Raw genomic sequence first — 27708 nt, forward strand, 5'->3', positions numbered from 1 at the left:
CACAGCTGAGGCAGCTCCTTTCAGGTATCAAACACATCATCTCCTTCCCATCTTAAGGGCTGTTGCTGAGGTCTTGCTCCCGTACCTACCTTAATAGCAGCAAATTTGTTACACAGCAGCCAGCTCTTTCCTATTGTTCTGTAATACGCCTCCACATCATGGATGCCAACAAACAAACTAACAAAAAACAAAAAAACCTGACATTGAACTGTGTGGTGCTGGTCACATACCCTGTTATGTTCCGTATGTTACGAGGTTTGTTAATCTTAACAAGTTCCCCAACTATGAGCTTCACATAGTACCCATTAGATTCAAGGAAAATAGGAACAATTATGTGTAAAATGACCCGAGTCAGGGCCCATAGACAGCAGCATTTCCAGCACTTGTGCTTTAGCCCATGTGGATTTTGCAATGAGCTGGGCCTAGCAATGTCCAGTACACAGTTGTGAGCTGTTGCTCTGGTTGAACTGTATTGGTGTGTGCATTCAATGAACTACACCTATTTAAATGAATTCAGTGTTCCTGTGGTCTGAGTCCAGACCTCTTGACACCAAATCTTCCTGTCAGCAGCACTTAGGAAAAGAAGCTAAGGTTAGGAAAGGTGACATCTTGTCATAAATTATGTGACAAGAGGGATGGAGAAATGATCCCTTGTGTTAAGAGTCAAGGTGTCCTCTGTAATATTCAGGTCTATACTGGCCCTGTGCATCAGCTTCAAGGACCCATTTCTGATTTTCTTTGGGGTTCCCATGATGATGCACTCAGACATGATTGGAAAGAACCAAAATGGTGGTCAGACTTGATTTATAAAATGCAGGCAACATTGCAAACTTATGTTGCAGGATATTTGATTCATATTATCAGCCCCAAGATAGTGTTATTTACTTTAAAAAAAATTACCTCTGGCAGTTCATTTCAGCACTAGCACAGATATTTTACCCTAGAGCTTTTTTTGGTTGTTTGTTTGGTTTTTGTTTTTGTTTTTGGATGAACAAGTACTTTCTTATTTTGTGGCCCAGCCCTAGCTCTTACTTCTTTGCACAGTCACAGAGAGACCTCAAACATATACTCAGCCAAAGGCCGGGGAATGTAGAAAAGAGCCTAAGGCAATACCACATAATGACATTGAAAGTGGGTGGCCAAAAGGTGTTATACAATTAACCTCACTTCAGTGAGTGATGACATACCAACCTGGTGGCCTACGATTCTGGAATATTAATCAGAATCCTTTAGTCATATTAGATCTTAATAGAAACAAGGAAGCAGTCCTTTCCTGAAGTATATATTCATCATACGTAAAGAAGATATTAAATCCATATACAACTCAGAATAGAATTATCCCCCAAGACTGGAAAGATCTGGCAGCATTAATATTAGAAGCTTCTCCTGTGTTACAGTGGTAAGCACAGAAGAAAGAGGAAGATAGGGCTGAAAACAAAAGCATCAGGCCAGAGCACTGTTTCTCAGGATGAGTTGCTAGGTGAAGGTAAATAAACCTTACTAAGTTTAATACAGTATTACATACACTGTTGTAAGTAACTGGAGCCGAGGCTATCCCCAAAGGTTTGCCTGTCTGTGAAATCTGATACCCTAACTCAGGTGTCTTCCCTGGCCTCAGTGGGAGAAGGTGCACCAGCCCTACAAAAACTTGATGTGTCTTGGTGGAGGCACACTCTGAGGGATATTCCTCTACTCTCTCAGAGGAGATGGTGTGAGGACATTGGGGAGGAACTGTGGGAGAGAAGTAACAAGAGAAAGGACAGCAATTGGGATGCAAAGTGAATTTAAGCCTGAATTAAGGTGAAGAGACACCTTAACTAAGGTAACTAATAAAAGAATCAGTGTGTGCCCATGGCTCCAGGTAGATATGTAGCAGAGGACTAGCTTATCTGGGATCACTGGGACGGGAGAACCTTGTTTCTGAGGAAGCTTCATGAACCATGATATTGGAACTTAGGCCTCTGAGGCGGGAGTGAATTGGTGGGTGGAGGAGCAATCTCATAGGGAGAGGGTGTGGGGGACAGAAGAGGGGGTCATGTAGAGGAACATGGAGTGGGAGATAAATTGGAAATGTAGATAAAGTGATGAAAGAAAACTAAAAAACATCAGACTATGAGTATCATTTAATTCAAGCCTCAAATAATAAAAACATAAATACGAGAGTCTCCTGGTCCTGTTCATGTCATCCTGAATCTTAAAATCTTTTTTCCTCCAAATTCCGTGCCACATGAGGTGCACTGACCTGTCAGCTGCCTGCTTGGATGACAACTGCAGCAGCTTCCCTATGCACTTGCTTTGTAGGAGCACGAAATCTATTGAGCTCCCTTTTCCAAGTTGGAACTTTAATTGGTAAGAGTCTTGCCTTGAGGACACCTTCCACATCTCTACAGTACAGAGGCAGGAGGCTTATCGTTAATAACATTCATCTCCTTAACTATGTCACCCTCCTCTTCAGCACATGAATTTGCTGTGACATTAAACTTCTTAGTGATCTTTTCCACTCTAAGCTGCACATGGTTTTCATGTGTTTGCCCTGTGTGTTGTTCCTTCTCCTGCAGTCTTGAGGAACAGTGACCAAAAGTAACCAAACCACAGACTCAAAGCCATGTTAATACTGTATTGTGTACTATTTTCACAGAGTTGCCTGAGGTGTAAATGGGACATGGAGAATTCGAACATAGTTTGAATCTTAGGCCTTTCACTGGGCAGTCCCTCATCTTCTCTAAAAATTAACCCCATTCTTCTACCATTGAGACCCACCTGCTGCTTAGCTCTTTACCCCTCTGCCGTGGTCTGTTCCATATCTCTTCCTGCCCATGTCTACTCTGAATCTCCTGCTTCAGCTTGCCTCTGCCTATGTCCCTCTCTATGCCCGGAAGTTCTGCCCACATACTTCCTGACGAAGCTCTTGGCCATCAGATCTTTATTACATCCAATCGGCAGTGAGACAACACCTGATACATCTCTTAGCTTGTGTTGAGCTGATGAGAAGGACAAACATCCACAAAATAGCAAACCTGATGATGGGACATAGAAATGACAAGAGAAATCCTGCCAGCACTTAGCTCACTGCCAGTACAGAACTAACAATTGAAAGTTGACACACCTTAGTACAAAGGGAGGTCACCTCAGCATTTCCCCTTTTACTCCAAGAAATACCTTTAATTTAACATTAATAAGCTAGATAAAATAAGAAAACTTATGAGATGCATCAGGTAAGAATTACTGTCACAATATTCTGTCCATTCGTATTTTCAAAATTGGAGAAGGTACTTCGTTATCTAAATTATATTAGTCTAAAATTTTGTACCTAAATCATTTTCTATCACTTTTTAAGCTTTGTATCCCTTATCTATCATAACTTTCATTTATTAACCATAATAAGTCTTCTGAGACCAAATGTACTTTCATTAATTCCAAACAATTTAAGCGTTTATGTCTTTCATCCTTAAAATTTGACACATTTTTTGCGTACAAATTTTCTTTATTCAGCTTCTACACGAAGATTATTTTTGCTCTGATTTAGAGCAGGATGCAAGGGTGGAGTGCAGACCTGAGGGGAGGGCAGATGAATGGAGTTGAGCTGCAGGATGTGAGGTTCACAGAGAATAAATAAGAAGTTAAAAAAAAATAAGAAATAAGCACAGTGGGGATGAAGCTGTGAATACTTGGCATGGGGAGGTTTGGCAGTGGACTGGGCATTTTAGGGGTGGGGTGCATTGGCGTGGGTTCTGGAGTAGTAAGGATGATGTCTGTTCTTGTCTTTTGGGGAAACTCCTCGGTCTTCTCCCATCCCTCCTCCACCTCTACCCCCACCTCCAACCGCCATAACTGCCTCCTACCACAGCAGCGGCTTCTGGGCATCGGCCTCTTTCTGCTCAAGCTCTTCTATGTGCTCGGGGTGGTACAAGCTTTTAAAAATCCCAGGCAGTGGGCAGACCACGCACACTCTCCTGGCATCCCCATCCTCTCTCAGGACTTATGGTGCCAGAGCGGATATCGCAGGAGTTTTAATACTGCTGTGGAGTGTCCATAGAGCCCTGCTTTCTGAGCCTCCCATGTCCACCCTGTTCCTGTCCAGGTTCCTGGCTGTCACATTTCTGCACGATGGTGAACAAGTTTGTTTTTCTGATTCTCATAACAAGAAAAGGTTAAGACTAAACTATCTAATCTTCAACCCCATTCAAGTTCTGAGGAGGAGAAATGTTGCCTGAATAAAAGGAAATTCAGAGCAAACAGCTTCCAAATCTAAAGAAATGACAGAAATTGTTGGCTACCATGGGAGTCAGTCAGCAAATATTCCTGTGTCACTGTGGCATCCACCTTCAACTCACTGGGCCAGGAGCTCTGACAACAATCCTTTGAAGCAGGTCACTTGAAGGACTATCCTATTTTTTTTTCCAAAAACTGGGACACAGACTTCCCCATGATCAACTTCTGCAGGCTGGACAGCTTTCTGGCAGCAGTAGAGGTAAGTGGGTAGTATTTCACCCAATGGTTCTTTAGAGCCCATCATCTTTTTCAGAATAGATTGTGGACACTACCAGGAGTTGAGGTCTCTCCCACTGTGAAAAGCCTTTAACTATTAGGACATCTGAAATGGCAGATTCTTCAGATCTCTAAAGGATTTGAGAACCACCTTTGTATATAATGTCTATCTCAGTGGACAAATGTGGCTTTTTTTCCCCAAGGGATTTACTTCCTACTTAACTTTAAAAACATACACAGGAAGTTAAATAAAGCTTATTTCTGTACCTAACTAAAGCAGTACCAACATGACTGGAAGACTGATTATTTATAGTTGGAAAGTACTAGCTTGAATTCCTTAATTATCCACGGCAGTGTGCAGTAGTAATTTTATAAAATTAGAATTTTACACCACATTGTGAATAAGTTGCATATACTTATATCTTAAAAATGAATTGAATCATTTATGCAAGTACAATTTTAAATTCTATCATCATTCAAAAATCCATGCCATCCTAAAATATTTGAGACTTGGTATTGCTTTCTAGTATAAATAGAGATACAGTGATCTATGATTTTGTCATTTTAATCCCTTCTCCTGATTTCCCACAACATTAGACAGAGAATTGAGGAGAGAAAGAGAAAGGAAGAAAGACATCCCTGATTCGAATCTGCTTTACTGTTTCCTCCCTGACCATGGCCAGTAAGAACTTGCAACCAACCCCCTAACTGACAATAATCATCTACAGCCCACGGCAGACAAATAACCACCCACCCACCCTTCCTCTTGAGAATGAGGGGGTCATGTTCCTTTAAGTTGCTTCCCAATGTGTGTGGGGTGACAACATGTTTTGGGGACCTTTCAACAATTGGGACATTTTCCAAATCCTGGGAGATCTTGCAGTTTCCTATGCGTCCAGACCCTGAATGTGGCAGGATTAACTGAAGTCCTGGCTACATTAACAATGAAAAATACAAACACACATTCCTACCATATGAGGAAGGTCACCGGATATCTACCCCTTGAAGTTTGCTCAAAACAATTAGTCAATTAGCTTTTTATTTATCTTCAGGTCACTTCTTAGTAACCAGGCAGAAAAGAGACAGATTGTTTGCAAAAATTATATCAATTGCTTCTAAGCCAGTCACCAATAGAGTTCCTGCCATCCTTTGAAGTTTCATCAGAGAGGCTCTATTTTGCACAGACTCACAATACTTATGTCTCCCATGTGGCAAACTAAAAGAACTGTTAAGATCTCCTTAAATAATTCAACAGTTTTCCCAATCCAAAGTCTCCCACCCTCCTCCAAAAAATCAAGAGATTCCTCACAAACATCTCCACTCACTTCGGTACCAGTTTATATATCAGTCACATTTCTGTTACTGCAGAAAAATACTATGACCAAGAACAACTCAAGGAATACAGTTCTTCACATTGTGGTAACCAACCCCAACTACCAAATTATTTCATTGCTAAGTCATAAATATAAGGTGGCTACTGTTTGAATTGTAATGTAAATAGCATGTATAAAGTATGTCTCATATGTGGTTGTTCCCTGAAGGGCTTGCAACCCACAGGTTGAAAACTGCACTTGTGTGTGGTGGTGGGAGGGGGGGTTGTGAGTTTTTTGTTTTGTTTGTTTGTTTTCCTTTTTCTCAAAACCCAAATGCTGATAAGAACATAGAACAATATCAGGCTCTTCAATTTTATTCCATTAGGCACTGTGTCTGCTCTCATGATATTAACATGCTGGTTTTTCTTTTTTACTATTCCCCAAAATGAACGTGAAATCATTAAAGGTGAAGCCTCCCGCAGTGCTTTACTGTCTTATTAGTTAGCAGTGTCTGACTGCCCTGCTCAGTTGTGCTTTCATGTGAGTTCTGAGATTTTTTTTTTTCATTCCCATGAAGCTCTGTATTGGGATTATAATGGGATGGATTTAAACCAGTAGATGACTCTGGTAGAATTCGATATAATAATATAAATCATACTGATACATGAAAATGAGAGGCCTCTTCATTTTCTGGTTTCTTCAGTTTTTTTTTTTCCTAATGATTTCATTTTAACAAGTCTTTACTTCCTTAGATATTACAAGATTTTTATTCTGAATGGGTTTGTTTTCTTGGCTTCTTTCGTCATATTTATTGTTGGTATACAGGAGTTCTATTGATTTTACTGTGATTTTAGTGAATGTGTCCATGAGCCATAGGAGTTTGCTAGTGGTTTCGTGGTCTTTATATATGGATCATATCGCCGGCAAATGAGAATACTCTGACTGCTTTCTTTCATATTAACATGCCTTTCCATCTCTCTATTGTCATATTGTTTGGATAAGACTTCACATACTAGTTGAATTAGATGAAAAGAATGAACATCTGTGACTTATTCCTGATTTTAGTGGAAATCCATTATGATTTCCTCCAGTTAGGATGCTGTTGGCCTTGCATATCACCTTTATAATGTTAAGGTATGTCTTCTCCATATCCCGGATTCTCCAGGACTTTTGCATTAATCACTGTGGGATTTTGCCAAAGAGATTGTCTGCCTCTACTGCAGTGATCATGTGTTTCCTGTTCTTGGTTTTCTGTGGTGAATTGTTTATTCATTTGTATTTGTTGAAACATTCTTGCACCTCTGCAGTCAAGCCAGCTTGATCACGGTACCTGACACTTTTGGTAAATGTCTGAATTTTATTTTCCAGGATATTATTGAGAAAATTTTCACTTAACTGTTCCTTCCAATCTTAGTTTCTTTTCTATGCTGTGAAGAGACACCATGAGCAAGGGAACTTGTAGAAGAAAGAGTTTATTTCAGCTTACAGTTTCAAGGATCATGAGTCTATGAATATTATGCTGGGGTACACGGCAGCAGGTAGGACACCATGTTTCTAGAGAACTGGCTGAGAGCTTACATCTTATGTGCAAGTCGGAGACAGAGAAAGTGTTAACTATAGATGGTGTTGAATTTGGAAACCTCAAAGCCCAATCCCATACACTCCTCCAACAAATCCGTATCTTATAATTCTTCCCGAATATTTCCACTAACCAGCAACAAACATTCATATATGTGAGTTTATGGGGGCCATTATCATTCAAATCACCATATTCCACTCCCAATTCCCCATAGATTCTTAAACATATCATAATAAAAATACATTAGCTCAGCTTCCAAAACCCCTGTAGTCTTTCGGTCTCTACACAGTTTATCCACAGTGCTTTTCGACCCTCCAGGAAGTCCCTTAATTATTCCCCTATGAAATCAAAAGGCAAATTGCATACATCCAATGTGTAATGCCAAAAATATGTTATCATTACAAAGGGAAATTGGGAATGTGGTGAGCCAGTTCAAGGCATTAACCCAACAGGGCACAGTCCACATTCTCTACTTCTGATGCATGACAAAGGGATTAGATGGGTCCACTGCTCTGGCTTTGCTGACTGCAACATAATTCCTAAAACTATGTTGTATCGCATAGATCTGTGGTGGTTGTGTTTTCATTGTCACTCATTTCTAGGATTTTAATTTTTCCTTATGTGTTCTCCCTTGGCCCTTTCAGTAGTGTGTTGTTTGTGTTGCTGACCTTCCACGAGAGTGTGTACTGACTGCACTTTCTATTGTGTGATACCAGTTTGATTCCTTTGTGCTTAGATAGAATGCGTGACACTACTTCAGCTTTCTTATCTTTCCTGAGGGCTCTTCTGTGTCCTAATCCGTGGTCAATTTTGGAGACAGATCCACAGGCTGATAGAAAATATATGTATAGTTCAGTGTAGTTTGTTAGGTCCATTTGACTGATGATGTCACTGAATTCTGCTCCTCCTCTTTTGTTTATTTGCATGTGATCTGCCAAGTGGTCAGAATAGACTATTAAAAACAATCACAACCACTATTATAGCTAATGGGTAATTTCAGATCTATCTGATAATTATATATTTAAATTTGTGACTGCTGTGTTTAATATGTATATATTTAGAATTGTAGTATCTTTTGGTAATTGCAAAGTATGAAATGAATGTCCTTACATCTTCTGGACAGGATTGGTTTGAAATCTATTCTGTCAGCTGGATAGAGAAACTGCATAGAATTGCTATAGGGACCTGTGTCTTAGGTCTGTTTCCCTAGTATATCCTCTAGATCTCATGATGGTGATCCTGTTTCTGGCTAAATGTATGTCTGTTTACTGGGGAATTGAGTTTAGTGACATGCAAATATTATTTAAACCTATGTATTTAATTTTGTTAATTTTTGTGGGTTTTATTGGCTTCTTTTGATTGACTGTTCTAGTTTTGTTAAATTATTTCCTGTTTCCTCTGGTATTTTATCCTTCTCTTCAAACTAAAGTATTCCTTTTAGGATCCTCTACAGAGCTGTCTTACTGGTTATACATATTTTGTAAATTTATTCATCATATGCCTTAATCAGCACAGTAGCTGGGCAGCTGCCTGCCCTCCATGGTATCAGATCTACTTTCCAAACAATAACGCTAACTCTTACTGACTGTGTAGCATCTTGGCTGCTCTTTCTTCCCCTTGGACAGCCCTCAGGACCAGGCTCTCCTTCCCTTAACCATGGCTGCTGTCCTCTTCCTCTCTCCTCTCCATCACACATGTTCTTCCTTTATTCTATGGCAGCTTCTTCTTCCTTCTTCCCTCCTCATGATCCTCTCTAGCAAAGCCCTCAAAGCTCACCTCCCCCATCTCTCTGCTGTGCAGCTGTTGGCTGTTGGCTTCTTTATAATCACAGTTAACTGGGAGCAGGGTCAGTTTTTAGAGATAACCAATCTTGAGTTCCACAAATTAGCATTAAAATACAAGCAGAATTAGGCCAATCCACTACAAGGATTTCTTTTGTTTTGTTTTGGTGTAAGTTTTCTTTTACCTTTTCACTTTTTATTTTATTTTTGGCTATTTTTTTATTAATTGGTTATTTTATTTATTTATATTTCAAGTGTTGTCCCACTTTCCAGACTCCCCTCATCATATCTTACATCCCATTTCTGCTCAGCTTTGCCTATATGACAGTGTTCCCCCACCCACACATATCCATTCCCACCTCACAACTCCAGCATCTACTTTTGGTGGGCAACAGGCCTCAGCATAGTCAATGGCCTCCCGCCACATGGGTGCCACTTAAATCAGTCCTCTTCTACACAGTTACCTAGAACCATAGACCCTGTATATACTTTGGCTGGCAGTTTATTCCCTAGGAGCAGGGGGATTGGTGACAGAGGGTCTGGTTAGATATTAAAGACCAATGGTTGCTGCTTTCTCTTCTTTTTCTGGTTATGGGTGAAATGGTGATTGTGTGCTTCATTTTTTGAAATTATTGAGAGATGATTTATTTCTTCCTTTTTCTTGGGTATAGTTTAGCTCATTGTCTTGGAGTTTCCCTACTACAATCCTCTGTTGTGCTTTCTTAGAGAAAAATATTGTTTAAATTTGGTTTTGTCATGAAATATTTTGGTTTCTCCATTTATGGTGATTGAGAATTATGCTGCGTATCGGATCCTTGGTCTGCATTACATCTGCCCAAGATTTTCTGGCTTTTGGAGTCTCTGTTGAGAAGTCTGGTGTAATTCAGATAGGTCTGAACTTGTTTGTTACTGGTTATTTATACCTTACCCCTTTTAATGATCTTTCTTTGATCTGTGCATTCCGTATTTTAATTATTATGTTAATGGAGGAATTGTTTCTGGTATGATTAAATTGGCATTCTGTAGGATTGTTGTACCTTCATGGCCTTTTCTTCCTTTACCTTATGGATGTTTTCTGCTATGATTTACTGAATATGCTTACTGGACCTGTGAAGTGGAAATCTAAATTCTCTTCTATTCTATTATCCTTATGTTTGGACTTTTAATTCTGTCCTGAAATTCATGGATATTTGTATTCAATAAACCATACATGGTTATCTGAGATGGGTATTTTGTGATTCGTGGGGTGATCTCCTTGACCCCAACTCTTACATTTAGTACCACGTTTTATAATGAAACAAGGTCAAGAATGGTGACCTCTTGCCATAAACTATATGAAAAAGGCAGGTGAATTAATGTGTGTCAAGTATCAGTAGATTCCTGGGTGGTTTTTGCTCCGGGTTGGCCATATGCAACAGTTTCAAAAGCCCAAGTTTGATGTTCCTTGGGATTCCCAAGATGATGCACTCAGACCTGACAGACAACACCCAGAATCCTCGTCAAAGAAATTGATTTATAAAATCGAGGGAACGTTACTAAGTCATGTTACAATATATTTGATCACACTGTGATCTCCAAGAATGTATTATTTACTGAAAAACTAGTGTGTGGTATAGCAGGGCCATGGCACAGACATTTAAAGCAAGAGTTGTTTATTCATGTAAACATGGACTTAATTACGGTATGGCTCACCTACCACACACATTTATGGCAAAGGTAAAAAGTGCACTTAGGTCCAGCAGATCAAGACACAACGTGAAAGGAAATCTAGATAACTAAACCAATGGAAAGTTTTTGAGTTAAAGGATTTTTAAGAAAGTGTTCAGAGGGAACAGGACTGCTCTTCTTCTGGGAGGTCAGTGAATCAGGAAAGACAGTTGGGAGCTTTACTTGACTTCAGCATCTGACTCCTGAAACTTCATTGGTAAAATTAATGTCTGGAATTTTGGATTGTAAAACAACAGGTTGGCCCTGCAGCTTTGGGCAAGGCCCATGGACAAAGAGATCGCACCTGATGGGAACAATCTTAAAAGCCATCTGATTCTGGTAAGTCACCTGAGAAGTCCTCAAGGAGAGAGGAATGAATGGGTAGCACCATAAGAGAAGGCTTTAGGATCTCGGATAGTGCTACTCTAGATGCCTTGGAAATAGAAGCAGAAAATGTAAAGCTAAATGACTTCACAGGAATTAGCTCATTTCTGATTATGATTTTTTCATATTGGTATTTTATATTTATTCTTTTTTTTAAAATTTAAATCAAGAGCCTTAGGTTGTAATGCGAGGCGGTCTTAGAATCAGAAAATGCTTAGAACACTTGTATGGCACCCCACAACTAACACTATCTGGCTAGAAATTCTACTTTTACCTTCATCATCATCGACAGCTTCCATTTAACCAGCAGGGTCCATGCCAGGCAGACACTGAGCAGGTTGTATGTTCTGTTAATCTCCACAACAACCCAATTCAGAAGAAACACCCCCATTTTACAGGTGAAGAAACCACAGCTCAAAGCAAATGAGTATCAGGGTCCCCTCAGTCTCACTGGCTGTCACTTAGACCCACATCCTTCTCTGTAAGGGAAGACATGGGCCTGATGTGGCTGTGCAAGCTGATTCTGCTGAGATGATCAATGCTATTCTTGACCCTGGAAGAATTTAAGACAAGGTGACCCACAGACTCCTGTGATAGATTCTGCCTCTGGGTTCTAGGGTGGGACACAGTATCCCTTGCCATGGGTCTCTACTCATCTGAGGAGTCTGCTCCCATGTGTCAGCTCATATGGCAGTGGTCTCAACATTACTAGTGCTGTAACCCTTTAATACAGCTATTCATACTGTGATGATCCCCTCCATAAAATTATTTCCTGCTACTTCATAAATAATATTGCTACTCTTATGAGTCATAATGTACAAGGTATCTGATATGCAATATCTGTGAAGCAGTTGCCACCCACAGGTTGAGAAATATTGCTCTATAAACTTTTTTTTTAATGAAAGGCTTTCACCTCAGAAGTACCTGGACCAGTTGTAAGAGCCCTGAAATACTGGCAGGCCCAAGACTGCTTGCCTTAATGACAACAGAGATTCCTGGCTAAAGGCACAATCTGAAATCACTGTCCCCAGGTCATTTCTTGCCTAAATTTTCCCTCATTACAATGTCTGTCTGCTTGGACATGTCTGTCCAGGAAGCCAGTCCATGTAGTCTCTGATACAGACAGAATGCTAAAGGCAAGAATGCTTTCCCTCTGTTGGCCCACAGTCATTTCTATAGAAGTAAGTTCAAATCCCCTGTGGATAAATGTGTGTCTCTCACATGGTGTGTGAGACTTGAAATGTCAACCATTTGAGTTGACAAAAAACAAATTTCACTTCAGATTTACAGCTGACTAAAAATTATTTTTGGGAGAATGCAGAGGGTGACCAGGCCTGCAGAGTCAGATCCCCTCCCTGCCTGGAATGATCCCACCCTCTGTAGACTTCAGCTTCACCTATAAGGTGTAATCAGAAAAATCTGACCTTAAGATTCTGAAGTCCACAATATGCACAACCCCTAAAGTTGGTAAACGGCCTATATGGGGGTTTTCTCCAGTTTAAACTATTCTGGCTTCTTTTCTCTCTTGTGCTGCAAACTGTTCTCTCAGGTCCGTTGGGTTCAAGTCAAGGCCTCGTGGGTGGGGAGGAAGATGTTCTGTTGTGTGAATGAGTATGGATTAAGAATGTAGCCCCACCAACAGATTGGGAAAAGATTTTTATCAATTCTACAACAGATAGAGGGCTTATATCCAAAATATACAAAGAACTCAAGAAGTTAGACCGCAGGGAGTCAATAACCCTATTAAAAAAATGGAGTTCAGAGGTAAACAAAGGATTCACAGCTGAGGAATGCCAAATGGCTGAGAAACACATAAAGAAATGTTCAACATCTTTAGTCATAAGGGAAATGCAAATCAAAACAACCCTGAGATTTCACCTCACAGCAGTGAGAATGGCTAAGATCAAAAACTCAGGTGACAGCAAATGCTGGCGAGGATGTGGAGAAAGAGGAACACTCCTCCATTGTTGGTGGGATTGCAGACTGGTACAACCATTCTGGAAATCAGTCTGGAGGTTCCTCAGAAAATTGGACATTGAACTACCTGAGGACCCAGCTATACCTCTCTTGGGCATATACCCAAAAGATTCCCCAACATATAAAAAAGACACGTGCTCCACTATATTCATAGCTGCCTTATTTATAATAGCCAGAAGCTGGAAAGAACCCAACAGAGGAATGGATACAGAAAATGTGGTACATCTACACAATGGAATATTACTCAGCTATCAAAAACAATGATTTTATGAAATTCATAGGCAAATGGATGGAACTGGAAAATATCACCCAGAGTGAGGTAACCCAATCACAGAAAAACACACATGGTATGCACTCATTGATAAGTGGCTATTAGCCCAAATGCTTGAATTACCCTAGATGCGCAGAACACATGAAACTCAAGAAGAATGACAAAAAAGCGAATGCTTCACTCCTTCTTTAAAAGGGGAACAAGAATACCCTTGGCAGGGAATAGGGAGGCAAAGTTTAAAACCGAGGCAGAAGGAACACCCATTCAGAGCCTGCCCCACATGTGGCCCATACATATACAGCCACCAAACTAGATAAGATGGATGAAGCCAAGAAGTCCAGGCCGACAGGAGCCGGATGTAGATCGCTCCTGAGAGACACAGCCAGAATACAGCAAATAGAGAGGTGAATGCCAGCAGCAAACCACTGAACTGAGAATGGGACCCCCATTGAAGGAATCAGAGAAAGAACTGGAAGAGCTTGAAGGGGCCTGAGACCCCATATGTACAACAATGCCAAGCAACCAGAGCTTCCAGGGACTAAGCCACTACCTAAAGACTATACATGGACTGACCCTGGGCTCCAACCTCATAGGTAGCAATGTATAGCCTAGTAAGAGCAACAGTGGAAGGGGAAGCCCTTGGTCCTGCCAAGACTGAACCCCCAGAGAACGTGATTGTTGGGGGGAGGGTGGTAATGGGGGGAGGATGGGGAGGGGAACAGCCATATAGAAGAGGGGGGGTTAGGAGGATGTTGGCCCGGAAACCGGGAAAGAGAATACAATCAAAATGTAAATAAGAAATATTCAAGTTAATAAAGAAAAAAAAAAAAAAAACAGAATGTAGCCCTACTCTGACTTGCCAAGTAAGCTGCAGAAAATCTTCCCCAATCACAGAACTGGGCCATGTGAGAGCCTACACTGTTTAAAATGGAGAGTGGATGCTTTCTCCTGGAAGAAATAAATGGGGGTTGACTGTCACTTGTGAACCTTCTGTGTTAAGTCACTTCTCAGAAGGGAAGCTATCCTCTAACTCTTCCATGGGACCCACCCAGCACTGGGGCCTGAGGATCCTATGGTGTTGCAGCTCTGAGCTGGGAGGGGTAGCTCTCACCCTGACATGGAGAAGCCTGTTTTCACAGCTGATCCTGATCTGAGGAGCAGGTGCTTTTAAAGAAGCATGTGAGAGTATCTCCTGCAGGAGACCACACTCTGCAGGGAAAGTCACACAGGACGGCAAATAGTGACTTCCCAACAAACACAGGGCATGGGAACCAGGGAGGGCACTGGATGGATGGTCGGAGAGTTTGAGAAAGCCTGCATCTCCCTGAAGGACTTCCCACAACCATAAGTCCCACCACTGTCCCCTTCTCACAGGGGAGGCTCAGCAAAGCCTGCCACCTGCTGGGATCCCTGCAAACTAAAACTGGAGTGGAGAACTGAGGAAAGCACTTTGGTGGAGGGGGAGACTCAAGTCTCCAGGGCCAGGTCAGCCTTCTGTCCCTTTGGTTCTCCTCACTTCACAGAGGCGCCTATTGAAAGGTGAGGCAAGCCGGGATCTCAACAATCTTTGGCCAAAGAAGTGAGAGCCCACAGGGCAGAGCAAGGCAAAGCAGAGCCAGCAGAGCAAAGTGAAGCCCTGCCAGTCAGCAAATAGGCCTTGGGCATGTGGGACTGGTGGCAGCAGTGCTTGCCCTTGCTCTCCTGGTGGCGAAGAACCCCTGCCTGGATGTGGGGAAACTCACAGTGGCTTGTCCTCCAGCTGCAACTGCCAGTGCTTGGGGAGGGGGAAGTTGAAGATGCTCCCATGATCCTCCGATTTCTGGCCCACTTTGTCAGCAGTTGTCTCTGTTCAAGACTGTGGTCAGCCCTGCCAGAAACCCGGAGGACACGTAGAGCAAGCACAACTGGCCAGCAACCACCATGGTCATCCACGGTGGGACCCAGGCCAAGTGGCAACAGAGGTGTGCCAGGCAGCCAGGCACCAGCCCCAAGCCTGTGCATACTGAGGCCAATGACACTCCACTAGTCCCTCCCACCATGCACATCCCACCCCTGGCAGGCAAGATCTCTCTGTCCAGGGTTCCCCCAGACCTGCAACTACCAACAACTCAATGAGCCCTTACTTAATTCTTCTTAACCATAATGGCTTGTCATAAAAGGTCATGGGGAAAGTGAATGATGAGATAAAAGCCTTAGAAGAAAACTAGAGAGACTTACGGAAATGAAGAAGAAAGCTCTCTTCCCAGTAGGAGCCTGGCAGTTCCAAGCTCAGGGCACCTCATGTCCAGTCTTGAATCCAGCATGCACTGTTGTGGAGAACCTGCGTGCTTAAGGACCTGGCTTCCCACTCATTCTCCTGAGATGATGACTTTAATTCTTTTAATTTTTACTGGTTATTTTCTTCATTTCCATTTCATGTGTTATCCCCTTTTCCAGTTTCCTTTCTCCACGAAGCAGAGTCCAGCTCACAAGCCTGAGCAGCTGCAGCCATAGTGCACCATGGGGGATCCTGGGGCAGACTGTTTCATCACCAAGATCCTGTGGACCCACAGGGGCTGCATGACCTTAAAGGAACTGCAGAGTAGGATCAGGCTCCAGAGGCAGAGCTCTATGAGCTGCTGGGCAAGACTGCTTATTCCTATTGGAGACTGGAGATCAGGCAGGGATCACGCTGTAGGTGGCGGCTACTACTGAAGCCTGTGGCTTCAATCTCAAGTGCATCCAGGGACCATGCTACAGATTGCCCAAGCCTCTGCAAGCTCAAACTTCTGGGACAGAGTCATTATGCAATATCCCAGAGAAACCTCTGCAAATATCCACACCAAGTTTTAGGAACAGAGCTTCCAGGTCCTGAAGAATCATGAGCTTTCTGGGCTTAACCAAGAGGAGCCGGCCTTCTTCCTGGTACAGGGGGATGCTTTTCTCCTGCAAAAGTTACTACAAAGGAGACAGCCACAAACAGATCTGCTTGAAGCCACAGCCATGCAAGAGAGTCCAAGTCTGTGAGCACTTCACCCAGGCCAACTGCCGTTACCTCAACTGTCTCAGGTCTCATGACCCGATGGACAGGAAGGTGTTGACCTCCACGTGACTGAGCACGGGCTGAGTTCTGATGGGGTCCAGAACATCCAGGACATCTGCAACAACAAACACATTAGGAGGAGACCCACTGGCATGAGAGCTCCCCATGAACATCATAGCAGCAGGGCACACAGAGACAGAAGCAAAAGCAAAGACTGATTCCTTCCAAACAGTCTAGGATTTCTCTCCCATGTCTCATTTTGACATCTGGTCCACCTTGTCCAGATGTCACCAGCTGTAAGGATTCCCTGGAGGACGTGTCTACAGCTGTCACTCAGGAGGTCAAGAACCTGGGGACCCAGGACTCTGCACAGCTTTCCTTGGTCTCATCTAAGGCTGCTGGAGTCTGAGGACCCAGTCACATGAGAGCAAGCCAGGGGTTTTCTGAGAATGGTGATCTGGATGCTTCTTTTCTAGGAATCCTACTGATTCTTTGTAAGCTCCTGCCTCCTCTGCTGGCTTTCTTCTTGCTGCAGGAAAAAGAAATGAAGCCATGTCCATGAGAACAGGTGTGACTTCTGGACACCGCATGGAGGTCAAGGGAAAGAATGAGGCTCCAGACATCGATTACATCCCATTTTAAATGGTTCTATTGATGGGGTGACAATGGAAGAAGCAACAGACTCAGGAATTCTAGGTAAAAGGAGAAACTCAGGGAAGGAGTTTGGCAATGTTCCTTCTCTTTCAATTCAGTGGAATAATTGAAGCACTATTGTTATTGGGTCTTCATTAAAAGTCTGGTAGAAAGGATGCATTAAAGCCATGTGGCCCTGATTATTATTATTTTTAATTTTTGGAGTGGCAGCCTTTAATGACTGTATCTATTTTCTTATGGGAATTATTCATTACCTTCCCAGATCTGTATTTAACTTGGTATTTGTTATCTGTTAGAAAAATCACCAGTATCAAATAGGTTTTTCACTTTTCTGTAGTAAAGGCCTCTGAAGTAAGCCCTAATGATTGTTGAATTCACTCAGTGTCCGTTGTTACGTCCCCCTTTCATTTCTGATTTGGTAATTTAGATATAGGCTCTGTGGTTTGTCTGTCTTGTGGATCTTCTCAAAAAAAAAAAAAAAAGCCAGCTCTTGCTTTGCTTGGCTCTTTGTATCATTCTCTTTGTTTGTAATTGATTGATTTTCGTTCTGAGTTTATTTCCTGCCATCAAATCCTACCAGACTCTCTATGGGATGAGGCTTTGCCTCACCTTGGTAACAGCAGCATGTGATACATGAAGCTTTTGCTGCTCTCTGTAGTGGGGATGACGTCACAATTTCACTGAAAACCATGCACAGCCTCGTTTTAGACTGTATTAAAGTAGCCCACGATTTCAGTGCTCCCTGCAAGGTGCCATGAGACAGTAGTAACATGAGTCTGCCTGCACCTCGACAGTTTTCACTAGGGACTACACACACACACACACACACACACACACACACACACACACACACTTTACTGACATGGTGCACATACTTTGCACACAAAGAAGAAAGTGAGCAGTAATGAAAACACAACAATAATGGAATTGATGGAGGGAGTTGTGGGGAAGCTGGGGCTTAGAGTTACTTAAAGGCCCTGTGCAGGCTCTCCTTTTGTTGGAGGAGAAACTTCAAGTGCAATGGGGTTCTTTATTTTCTTTCTGTATAGCACACAGAGCTAGGGTGGAAACTAGGTTTTGATCATCTTTGGCAAGTACTAGAACACTGAATTAATTCCTAGGGCTGGAACCTATTAATCTTCTACAGAATTACAGAGCAGCCTGGATGAAGACTCTCAGCTGACAATGTGGACATCTCAAGACAGGCACTGGACAATGGCTGACAGACTTGACTGAAGACTGGAAATGTTTTGCTATCTCAGCGGAAAAGAAGGCCCCTCATACCACACTGTACTCTAAGGACAGTTTATTCAGGTTAGGATGACATGAACTATTGTCTCATGTCACAGATGTCAGCACAAAATATCCTAGGTATTGTAGGCTGTAGGTAGCATTAACAGGACGAATCACACTGTGTTGTGAAGACATAGAATATGACTATATGTAGCAAGAACCAGCCTCTTCCAGTTTCTAAGATCATACCTGAGAACCTCAAATATAGTAATAATGTGATAATGTGGTATAAGTCTAGTTACAACTAGGTTTTATTGTGATACGGATAACTCTTTTTGTGTCATGGTCAGTTTATAATGAATGACTAGAGAACCTAAGCTTGACAATAACCAAAGACTACATTGCTTCTCTAGCTGCTGAGCTTTTAAAAGCCCTGGTGTGACAGCAACTGTTTGTGGACATTCTGGATTATTCCTTCTGTACTGATATATAAATGGGGATCTTTCATATCCACTTTCTTCCAAGTCTACCAGCCATCTCAGATTGTTGCTGTAATATGCCTGACAATCAAGGACACAGAAAAATAACTTCATACACAGCAAGGACATGGCAATCATATCCTGTGTCGTTATGTATGTTCTGGATGAGGTTGGTTAAAATGACAATATTGCACAAAGCTTTATATAGGACCCATCAAATTAAGGGTCACTATGCACTGTCATAGCTAAAATGGCCTGGTCAGAAGTGACCACTGGATCACTCTTCTGTAACTTCACATGAGAGGCTTGTGCTTTTTGTGTTTTTTATTTTTCTGTTTTTTTTCTTATTTATTTATTTATTGCTTTATATGTTGTCAGGAAGATAGTTCAAGTCATGGATCTGCCCCCAAAATCTGAGCTTTGCTACTAATACTGTAAACAGTATTAGTGTATGCATTCAATAAAATAACTGGTTTTTTTTTTTTAGTACGATAGATGCTTTTGTGTTTTGTGGGGTGATCCATGAAACAGGAGTGAAGATGCTTGTTTCTTACTCTGTCCACTGAGTTATGTCTCTAGGCTTGTCCTACTCCTTTGGCTGCACCCCCCCCACATCTGCTGACTATTTTATTTTTCAGATAAAATCACACGTTATAGCTTAGAGAGGCCTGTAAGCAATCCTACTTTGGTAACTTAAGTGCAAAGAAGAGAGCCCCACAAACAGTCTGAGGGTGCATTCACTGGTGGATCCAATATTTCAGTTTCCTCTGCTAACAGATCACCACATTGTTGCCAGGACCATAATGAATGCAATTCTTTCTCCTAAGGAATTTGGTGGCAACTGTCAAATGTTAAGCACAAAGCTTCAGGTTGTACCTATAACACACACCCACATCGCAACCTACCCTACAGGCTATTTCTGGGTGTGATTTCATGCACCTGCACATGATGAGACAGGAGACCTCTTTGGCTACTTATAGGAACTGGTGTGATTTCTCAGTAATCTTTAATGTGTAATATTGCTGACTGTGGAGAATTTGAGGTAGGATGAAACATTTCTGTGCAGGGATTGGGGAGGAAGCACTCATTTAGATACATAGCAATGACTTAGGTTTTTCCAATCAAGCCTAGAGCCAAATTTGGCTTTGGAAGCATGTGGTGCTCAGTGGCTATGACACAGGGAAGTCTCCTGAAAAGGGCACATCAGCTTTTGCTCAGTACAGGGAGAACATTAGCAAGGAGGCAAAGTCTGTTCTCCGTGACATCAGCAGTCCCTTCGTGGACATTCTATTGTCTCCTAGAGAGACCTTGGAATCCCTGTGATGTCACCAGTATCGTTGTGACAACCAATTCCCTACTTTTTCTCTTAGTGTCCAAAGGATATATCCACAGACATGTTTGCCCGTCTTTGTAGGCGCTTTGGGAGAGTTGATGTTGATAGAGAAGAGTCTAGAGTGAAGCAAAGGAAACCTAAAGGTAATGATGGATACAGGACATGGGGAATGTGGAGTAAGTTCTGGGCAGTGTATGTTGAGCTTCCTGTCAGGGGTGTGTGTGGGGGTCTTCCGCTGGCCGTTTTAGTAATGGGCCACAACCACTGGAACATCTCCACAGATATTGAATTCCATGATTACCACAATTCCTGAAAGTCAAGGTTTTCACATCATTAGTTTCTCCATAACCACATGGAGGATATGGCAATGCCTATGCTATTATTGGGTGATCTTCTAGTCTTTACTTTTACAGTGCATTTGGTAGGTTAAATCGATATAATAACACCATCAGGAGTCATGGAGGGTATAACTTTTCTGAATTAAACAGGGCATCAATGTACTTCACTTTCATTGCTTCTTTAAATTCAGTGACTGTGTGACAGTAGTAAGAGGGAGAGAATTGTGCTCCTGGCCATGACCTTATATTCTTAGAACTCCTCTGACTACCTCTGGCTGACGGAGCCAATCTTACCTTCATATATTAGACGTTCTGTGTGGCAGATATTTTTCTACAGTAGCCAAACTATATGGAGCAGGTAGAGAAAGAGCCTGTAACCTATTGGCACTTCTGGGGCATTTGTCATTTCAGTAGGGGGAATTAATAAGTCTGTTGACCATGTCCTCCCCCTACATGACTTTTTAATGCAAAGTTATTGGACTAGAGTAACAGTGTAGGATATCTGAGTATCCCTGATCAATCAAGTCATTGTGGATGCTGAATTGATGATCTGACTTCTGAAACCAGAGGGGTGAGGGTCCTGAAACCAGGTTGTAGCCTGCGTACCTGATAATAATCCTGGAGAAGGCATCTCTCTGGTACTTGTAAGACTGTGTGGGCGGGCATAGGGAACACCTGGCTGCTTACATCTCTTGGTCTCTATATAGTAGTGGGGGAACTGTGATCCACTTAGGAGGCCTCTTCCACATAGAACAAACTCCTTGCAGTGACACTGGCTTCCAAGCACATTCTCCTGTTTGGACCTCACTGTGGTCTGTGTATGCTCTATGCATTCGCCCCATGCAGGTTCACTTGTGTTCTTCTACCTACAGAGGCCTGCAGACAGACGTCATCCCCTGAAAATGTCCTAAACAAGGTGCAGGCCAACGAGGAAGAGGAGAGGCTGAATAGAGAACTGGAGCTAACTACCAAGGAGAGAAATGAGCTGACAGATCGCCTCCTTTATGTGACAGGTGGATCCATGAGCAAGAGGTATGCATTGCTTCAAACAAACGACCTTGTCCTAAACCTCATCTCCCATAGAGAGGAGATTCAGAACCTGACCCTTACTGAGGAGTGAGTTTGGAAATGGACTCTCTGATTCTGGCTGTTGAAAATCTGAACTTGTGATCTGAGTGAAGATTTCAGGGATAAAGTCACTGGAGCATGAGTTCCCAGTGTACAATTGGAAAGCCCTTGACAGGTGGTAGCTTTGCAAGGTTCTAGGTGCTGTGAGTTTGTGGAGAGTGTTTGTACTTGCTAGGAAGGTGACTGAATGCTATCATCTCATGGCAGCACCCTTAGGTGACAGGTCCCACATTGTTCATATCAATGCTTAACTAGAAGGCCTGAGGCTCTGGCCTGTTCTTTCTTGTCTGTGTACCCTACACTCTGAGACAGTAATGGTGCATACATTTCTACTGATTCTCATTGTGCTCTTTCCATATTTGTCTCTCTCATTCTCTGAGTCTGTTTACTTTTCTTTTCTTGTGGGTATGTCCCAGTTTGTGTGTTGTGTGTGCACAGGTCTGCATGCATATGCACAACTTTTATATGTTTCTGTGTCCCTCCAGCCTTGGAATTTAGGGGTCTGTTTTTTGACCTCAGGATTTACCTTTATAATAGTTTCATGGAGGTGTAAGTACTTTATTTTGGAAGCCCCACTTTCAACAGCACAGTACTTTGCCTGTGTGGTCACATTTGTCTATACATTTGTATGCCTTGGGCAGATTATAAGTTTGTGGCAATATCTCGTCTCATCTCCAGAATTATGTGTACTGTCTGCCTCTAGAATATTAGTTATTCGGCTTGTAGCATTCCACTTGTCAAAACAGGAAAAATGAAATCAGAGGCTTCTGGATATGTGTGTGTGTGTGTGTGTGTGTGTGTGTGTGTGTGTGTGTGTGTGTTTGGGTAAGCTCTGGGGCCTAGGCTCTTGACAGCATAACTGGTTTGAATGCAGATCCAGCCCTCCTGATTGAAAAAAGTGAGCCAGGGAACCCTTTATCTGGGTGCTTAGCTTCTGTTGTCCTGGGCACACAATTCCAAGTTTCTGAAGCTGAAGAAGATCCAAATATGTAGAATTCAGAAAGTGTCCTTCCAGGCATGGGGTAGTACAGGACACAGCCTGAGTTCATATAATCCTAAACCTCGATGTTCATTGGGTTCTATCTTCCTGGGGCCAGCCCCTACTTCAGGCCAAATCCATTTTATGAAAACTTGAATAAAGGAGAAAGAGGTCATGTCATTACTGCACAACTTAGACACAAAGAACATTGAACATCGTGAGAAATTTCAGGAGCTCAAGAAGGAGATTAACTTCTATCGGTAAATACTGGTCAGAAGGGCCCATCACTTGTGGAATGGCCATGTCTGCCTCTCTTTGTTCTGGACCGGAGGGTCTGCAGCTCTGGGCCCATCTCTTCTGCTGTTTAAATATCACTGTGCCGTGGGTCTTTTGGACTCAGATTCAGTTCCATAAGAGACTGTCATTTATCACCACAGTGTCTATGCATCTTTAGAAGGCTCTGGATAGAACTACACTGATTCAGGCATCAGAGTGTTATTAGGCCAACCTGCGGCTCTGGGGTCATACCAGGTTTAACAAAGCTCAATGTGTGGACCACATGGTTAGCATGACCTCCCTTTGTTCTACTGTCCTCTTGTGGTTGTTTACTGCCTACTAATTGATGCTGTCCCGATGCATTGGGTTCTCATGGGTAGTTGTAGATCCCTTGTTCTTTTGGACAGACATGGACTGTTATTGGTGCTTGGGTCACAGAAACAATTTATTCTTCCCTGGATTGGCCATTTGCTGTTTGTGCAGCAGCCTTACATGTATGGAGATGTATTCTATGAAGTCTTTATGGGTATCTGGGTCCTGGTGGAGTTTGTGGGATTTGGCAGTTGGAATGGGAGGAAGAGGCTTCAGGATCTTACTATGCAGAGTGTGTTTCCAGCAACCTGCACAGCCGGCTCCTGATGGACCAGGCATGTATGAAGAAGAAGTTCGTCTCATTGAAGAAGGAGAGCAAGGAGGTACAGCGATATTTGTTTGAGTTGAACCCGAATGATGAAGACGAACAGGAGAAGACCAGCAACCTCCAGACCCAGCAAAATGTGGTAGGAACAAGCAGCTGAGTCAGATTAACAATGTCTGATACCATTTGCCTATTGGATACATCTTTGCTTCCCCTATCATCTTTCTAATCTCCCCACACCCAATCAGTCGCCCACTTCATGTGATAGAGTTATTCATTGCTCTGTCTATGCACAAGTATTCTGGGATGTTAACCACTTTTCAGAAACTCAATTATGGGCAATTATACTTCTCTGCCCTTTTTGAAACTGCAGTCCAGAAATGGTGACAGAGGAATAACATATCATATGACTGCATCTCCCTATCACAGATTGGATGCTATGAAGAGTTTTGAACGAGTTCTTGGTCGTGTGACAAAGGTCATACAGGGGTCATGTTATGGTTGGAAGCACCTTGTAGGGATAAGAACCAAGTGCAAATGGCAAATGAGTCCTGGTCATTGGCTTTGATCTGGGTATCATGTGGCCTTCTATTTCTTCCTGCACCCCAATTAGGTCTCTCCCCATTTCCCCATTTCTGGTTTGCACTGGTAGAGTCTGAGGAGCAGCTTGTTCTCCCACAGTACTGTGAGGGTTGCTGGTGATGTTCCCAGCCTGCAGAGATATCAGCAATGATTTCAGTGAAAAGATCAGTGCTGTCTGTCCAATGTAGCTGAGGGGACAGAAGGCAGCAACTTGACAGCTGGTATGCATGTCCCCACCAAATCAGTGTCTTAATAGCTGCCTTGTCCTCCCAGGTCTCAGAAACTGCAGGACACATGGCATAGGACGGATCCCAGGAAGACAGCCCCCTGAGGAATGAGTTTCTCTCTCAGGAGTTCCCTGTGACGACAATCCTCACAGTCAAAGACTTTTTGGGGGAATATTCTTCTTCTCAGATAATTTCCTCAATGTATAGAAACCCTAAATTTATGTATCCGTATGCCAGCCTGTCTCATTGAGGTCTTTCTCCTCTCTCATACCGACAACACCATTTGAGAGACAACTGAGGGGACTGCCTTGACATCTCACGTCCTAGAGGAGAAACAGCACTACAACTGTGTTTCTAAATGTTCATTAAGAAAATGCTGTTAAGAAATGTTTTTGGTTATGATTTTCATTGAAGTTTTCTTTTTGTTATTTCATAGTTATATATTCTTGTTACTGTTTTTCATTTTTTATACCATTTTAGTTGTTCATTTTATGCCTGTTTTTGTAAATTGTATTCCTTATGAATAAAAATTGATTTGTAACTCTTGACTCTTAAGACCATCTTATTCAAGGGTCCTTTCCCCTCCTGTAGACTTAGAACTGACAGCTGGATATGGATCTTTGCATGATCCAGTGAATTCAAAGCCACCAAGGGGTACACAATGCGATAGTGTCTTTTGTGTGGATAATGTGACTTTTTTTATGGACACACACTTTATGATGTAATCACTGACATACTGTATCCATGCTGTCATGTGTTCTGCTCATCCTAGTCTATATCAGTCTACAACACACATTCCTTATTGACTGTGTGCACCAGATATTGAGTAACACACACTCATGCCTGTAGAGCTGCAGAAAAAATGACAACTTTCACAAAGGAATATAGAATAATCCTAATCGAGAACCATGTGCCTCAGTTTTTCTTACAATACAACATTAGTATTAAACCATAAAGATAATGACCATCAACGTCATTTTGGGAAATAGGTTTTTATAGGTGCTGTTTCACTTGATCATTCATATGCTGTGTTTTTTATTGTTGCTGATTATATTTATTTTTATCATGTAACTCAGTGGATTTTTTTTTCAAATGTATGTCTGGGCCACTCCTGAGTGCATTTCCCTCATGATCCAAAAGAGAGAATAGCATTCCCCATTGTAGATGATTGTTAGGGACCATGTGGTTCTTCTGAGAGAGCAGCAGATGCTCTAACCTGGGAGTCATCACCACAGCTCCTGTAGGTAGCTTTTGTCCTTCCAGGGCATGTGCTGTACTAGGTGGACACGATCACCTCCCATTTAGGAGAGAGATCTCAGGAGATGTGTATGTACAGGTGGTTGAGCGGTGCCTGCTTAATGTGGTAGGCTGCTAGGCAACCAACTGAACCCCAGCCCTGCTCCACCTGCATTCTTCGAGGCAGAGTTTCTATAGCCCAGGATGGTCTAGAATGCAGCATCTACCTATGTCTTTTTTCCACTAATGCTAGGATGAGGAGCATATGTCCTCCACACCCTTCTTTCCAAACAATGAACATGCTCATGGTCTGGTTATCACATGGCCATGAGGGAGGTAAATAACACTCAGCCAAAACAGAGGCGCATTGCCACAGTCACACAGACAGCCTGGACAGATCTGACACGATCAGCACCAGGTTTGACTGCCACTACTTGAAGCAAGGTCCTCCAGTGTTAGGACAACCATTCAAACAGCAAAGAATGAACCTGTTCCCAGCATCGGAGGAGTGGGAGACCCAGAAACCCATGTGTCAATGTGGCCATTTGGAAAATGGAAGTGGGGATGCAGGGAAGCAGCCAGAACTGGACACAGTTGCAGGGACCCAGGCAAAGAGGGAATATTGGGGCAGAGTCCATGAGATGTCAGTAGGCAACAGGCCAGCTGGGACTAGTGTGGGTACAGGGCTTCTAGTGTGGGTATGAGAGGAGCAAAAGTAGCAATGGTCAGATTCTGATGCAGCATAAAGATTGGAAGGAGCTTAGACCGTCTCAGTGTCGTATAGGGACATTATAGACACTGATGGGCAGTATGGGGATTGCAGGGTCCTTTATAGTGGTCTCTGCAGGTGTCAGGGCTCTGTCAGACCTATGACTATCAGGCAGGCTCCGAGTGCAAGTGAGAGTCACGGGACAGGCCCTGTGTACAGCCTGGTTTGGGGACATTTCCAGGTGCCCCATGGACTGCAAAATAAAGGCAAAGGACACAGGGAAGCCAGCAGTTCCCATGCACAGGACATAAATACTTGTAGACCTTTCTAGAATTTCCATAGACCATCTGTCACTAGTCCTCACTATAGAAGTCACCAGCATTCTGCCCTCTACTTCAATTGGTGAGACAGCTAGTCTAACTCCAGCAGTAAGGCCTCAGGGAAGACAGTAAGAACTCACAGGTGACCTCTTTTACTATTGAAACAGGCTCTTCCTATGGAGCCCAGAGTGACCGTAGGGTCCTAATTCTCCTGCCTCACAGTGATTGTAAATTCAAATCTACCTTCAAGAGCAATTGATTCATAGCACAGGGGGGAAGATCAGATTAAGGCTATCTAAAGGCCCCAGGATGGTAGGATTACCAGGGTCCTAGTACGTTTCTCCAGCCTTAATTACAACCTGAGTCAGTCCTGCTGTGTGGGATATCGCCTGCTGCCCAGTGATATCACAACTTGGAATTCTTTGTCAAATATAAGCTGTTATGGGAATGAAGTAGCCACACAATAAACACTGGTCTGGATACTCCTAGGTCAAGAATCCCCTGTTGGAAATGCCTTGGACTGCACCATTATACATTCTGGATCCTTTGGCTTTTTAGCAGATTTATAAATACAAAAAAGAAAAATGGGCATAGTAATTTAAGCCTATGATCCCAGTCATGGGAAACTGAGTCAGGGTGATGGAAGACTGTAAGTTCCAAGGCAACATGTGTTTCAAGAAAAAAAAAAGGCATGGTGAAGATTCCACTCAAGTGGAAACCAAAAGGCTTTCACATGGGGCCTGCCATCCACTGGTCAGCACTCCCATCGTCACAGCCACAGGGAGACACTGGGGAACATTTCCCACTGTCTCTCTTTGGGATGCAGTCCACCCCATGATTCTATGTGAGGAATGCCCCAAAGGTTGCATCATGTGAGGGACCTAGATAGTTCCAGGATTGGGAGAATTCAGGAGTTTATAATTAGGGATGATCTACAGCTATGGCAAAGCCTTTTCCCTCCACATGGCAGCCCCAGGTTTGGCCCCAACAGTAAAAATAAAATCCCCCCAAAATAATGCCAACAAAATATCACGAAGCCTAAACATCTGACCAGT

At 42.7% G+C, this 27708-nt stretch overlaps 1 protein-coding gene and 1 pseudogene across 1 annotated transcript; both read left to right on the plus strand.

The window, feature by feature from the left end:
* Positions 1 to 3833: 3833 nt before the first annotated feature.
* Positions 3834 to 24933, plus strand: LOC147997875 (uncharacterized). The gene is made up of 6 exons (XM_087601463.1): positions 3834 to 4471; positions 11126 to 11207; positions 20259 to 20364; positions 21432 to 21591; positions 23559 to 23721; positions 24435 to 24933. The coding sequence occupies exons 2-6, from the start codon at positions 11154 to 11156 to the stop codon at positions 24462 to 24464; spliced, it is 513 nt and encodes a 170-aa protein (XP_087457589.1). The 5' UTR covers positions 3834 to 4471; positions 11126 to 11153; the 3' UTR covers positions 24465 to 24933.
* Positions 16000 to 17286, plus strand: LOC147997876 (zinc finger CCCH-type antiviral protein 1 pseudogene; annotated as a pseudogene).
* Positions 24934 to 27708: the final 2775 nt, after the last annotated feature.

The sequence above is a fragment of the Rattus norvegicus genome, unplaced genomic scaffold, assembly GCF_021556685.1.
Source record: "Rattus norvegicus strain SHRSP/BbbUtx unplaced genomic scaffold, alternate assembly SHRSP_T2T haplotype2-0000026, whole genome shotgun sequence".
In the NCBI taxonomy this organism is placed as follows: Eukaryota; Metazoa; Chordata; class Mammalia; order Rodentia; family Muridae; genus Rattus; species Rattus norvegicus.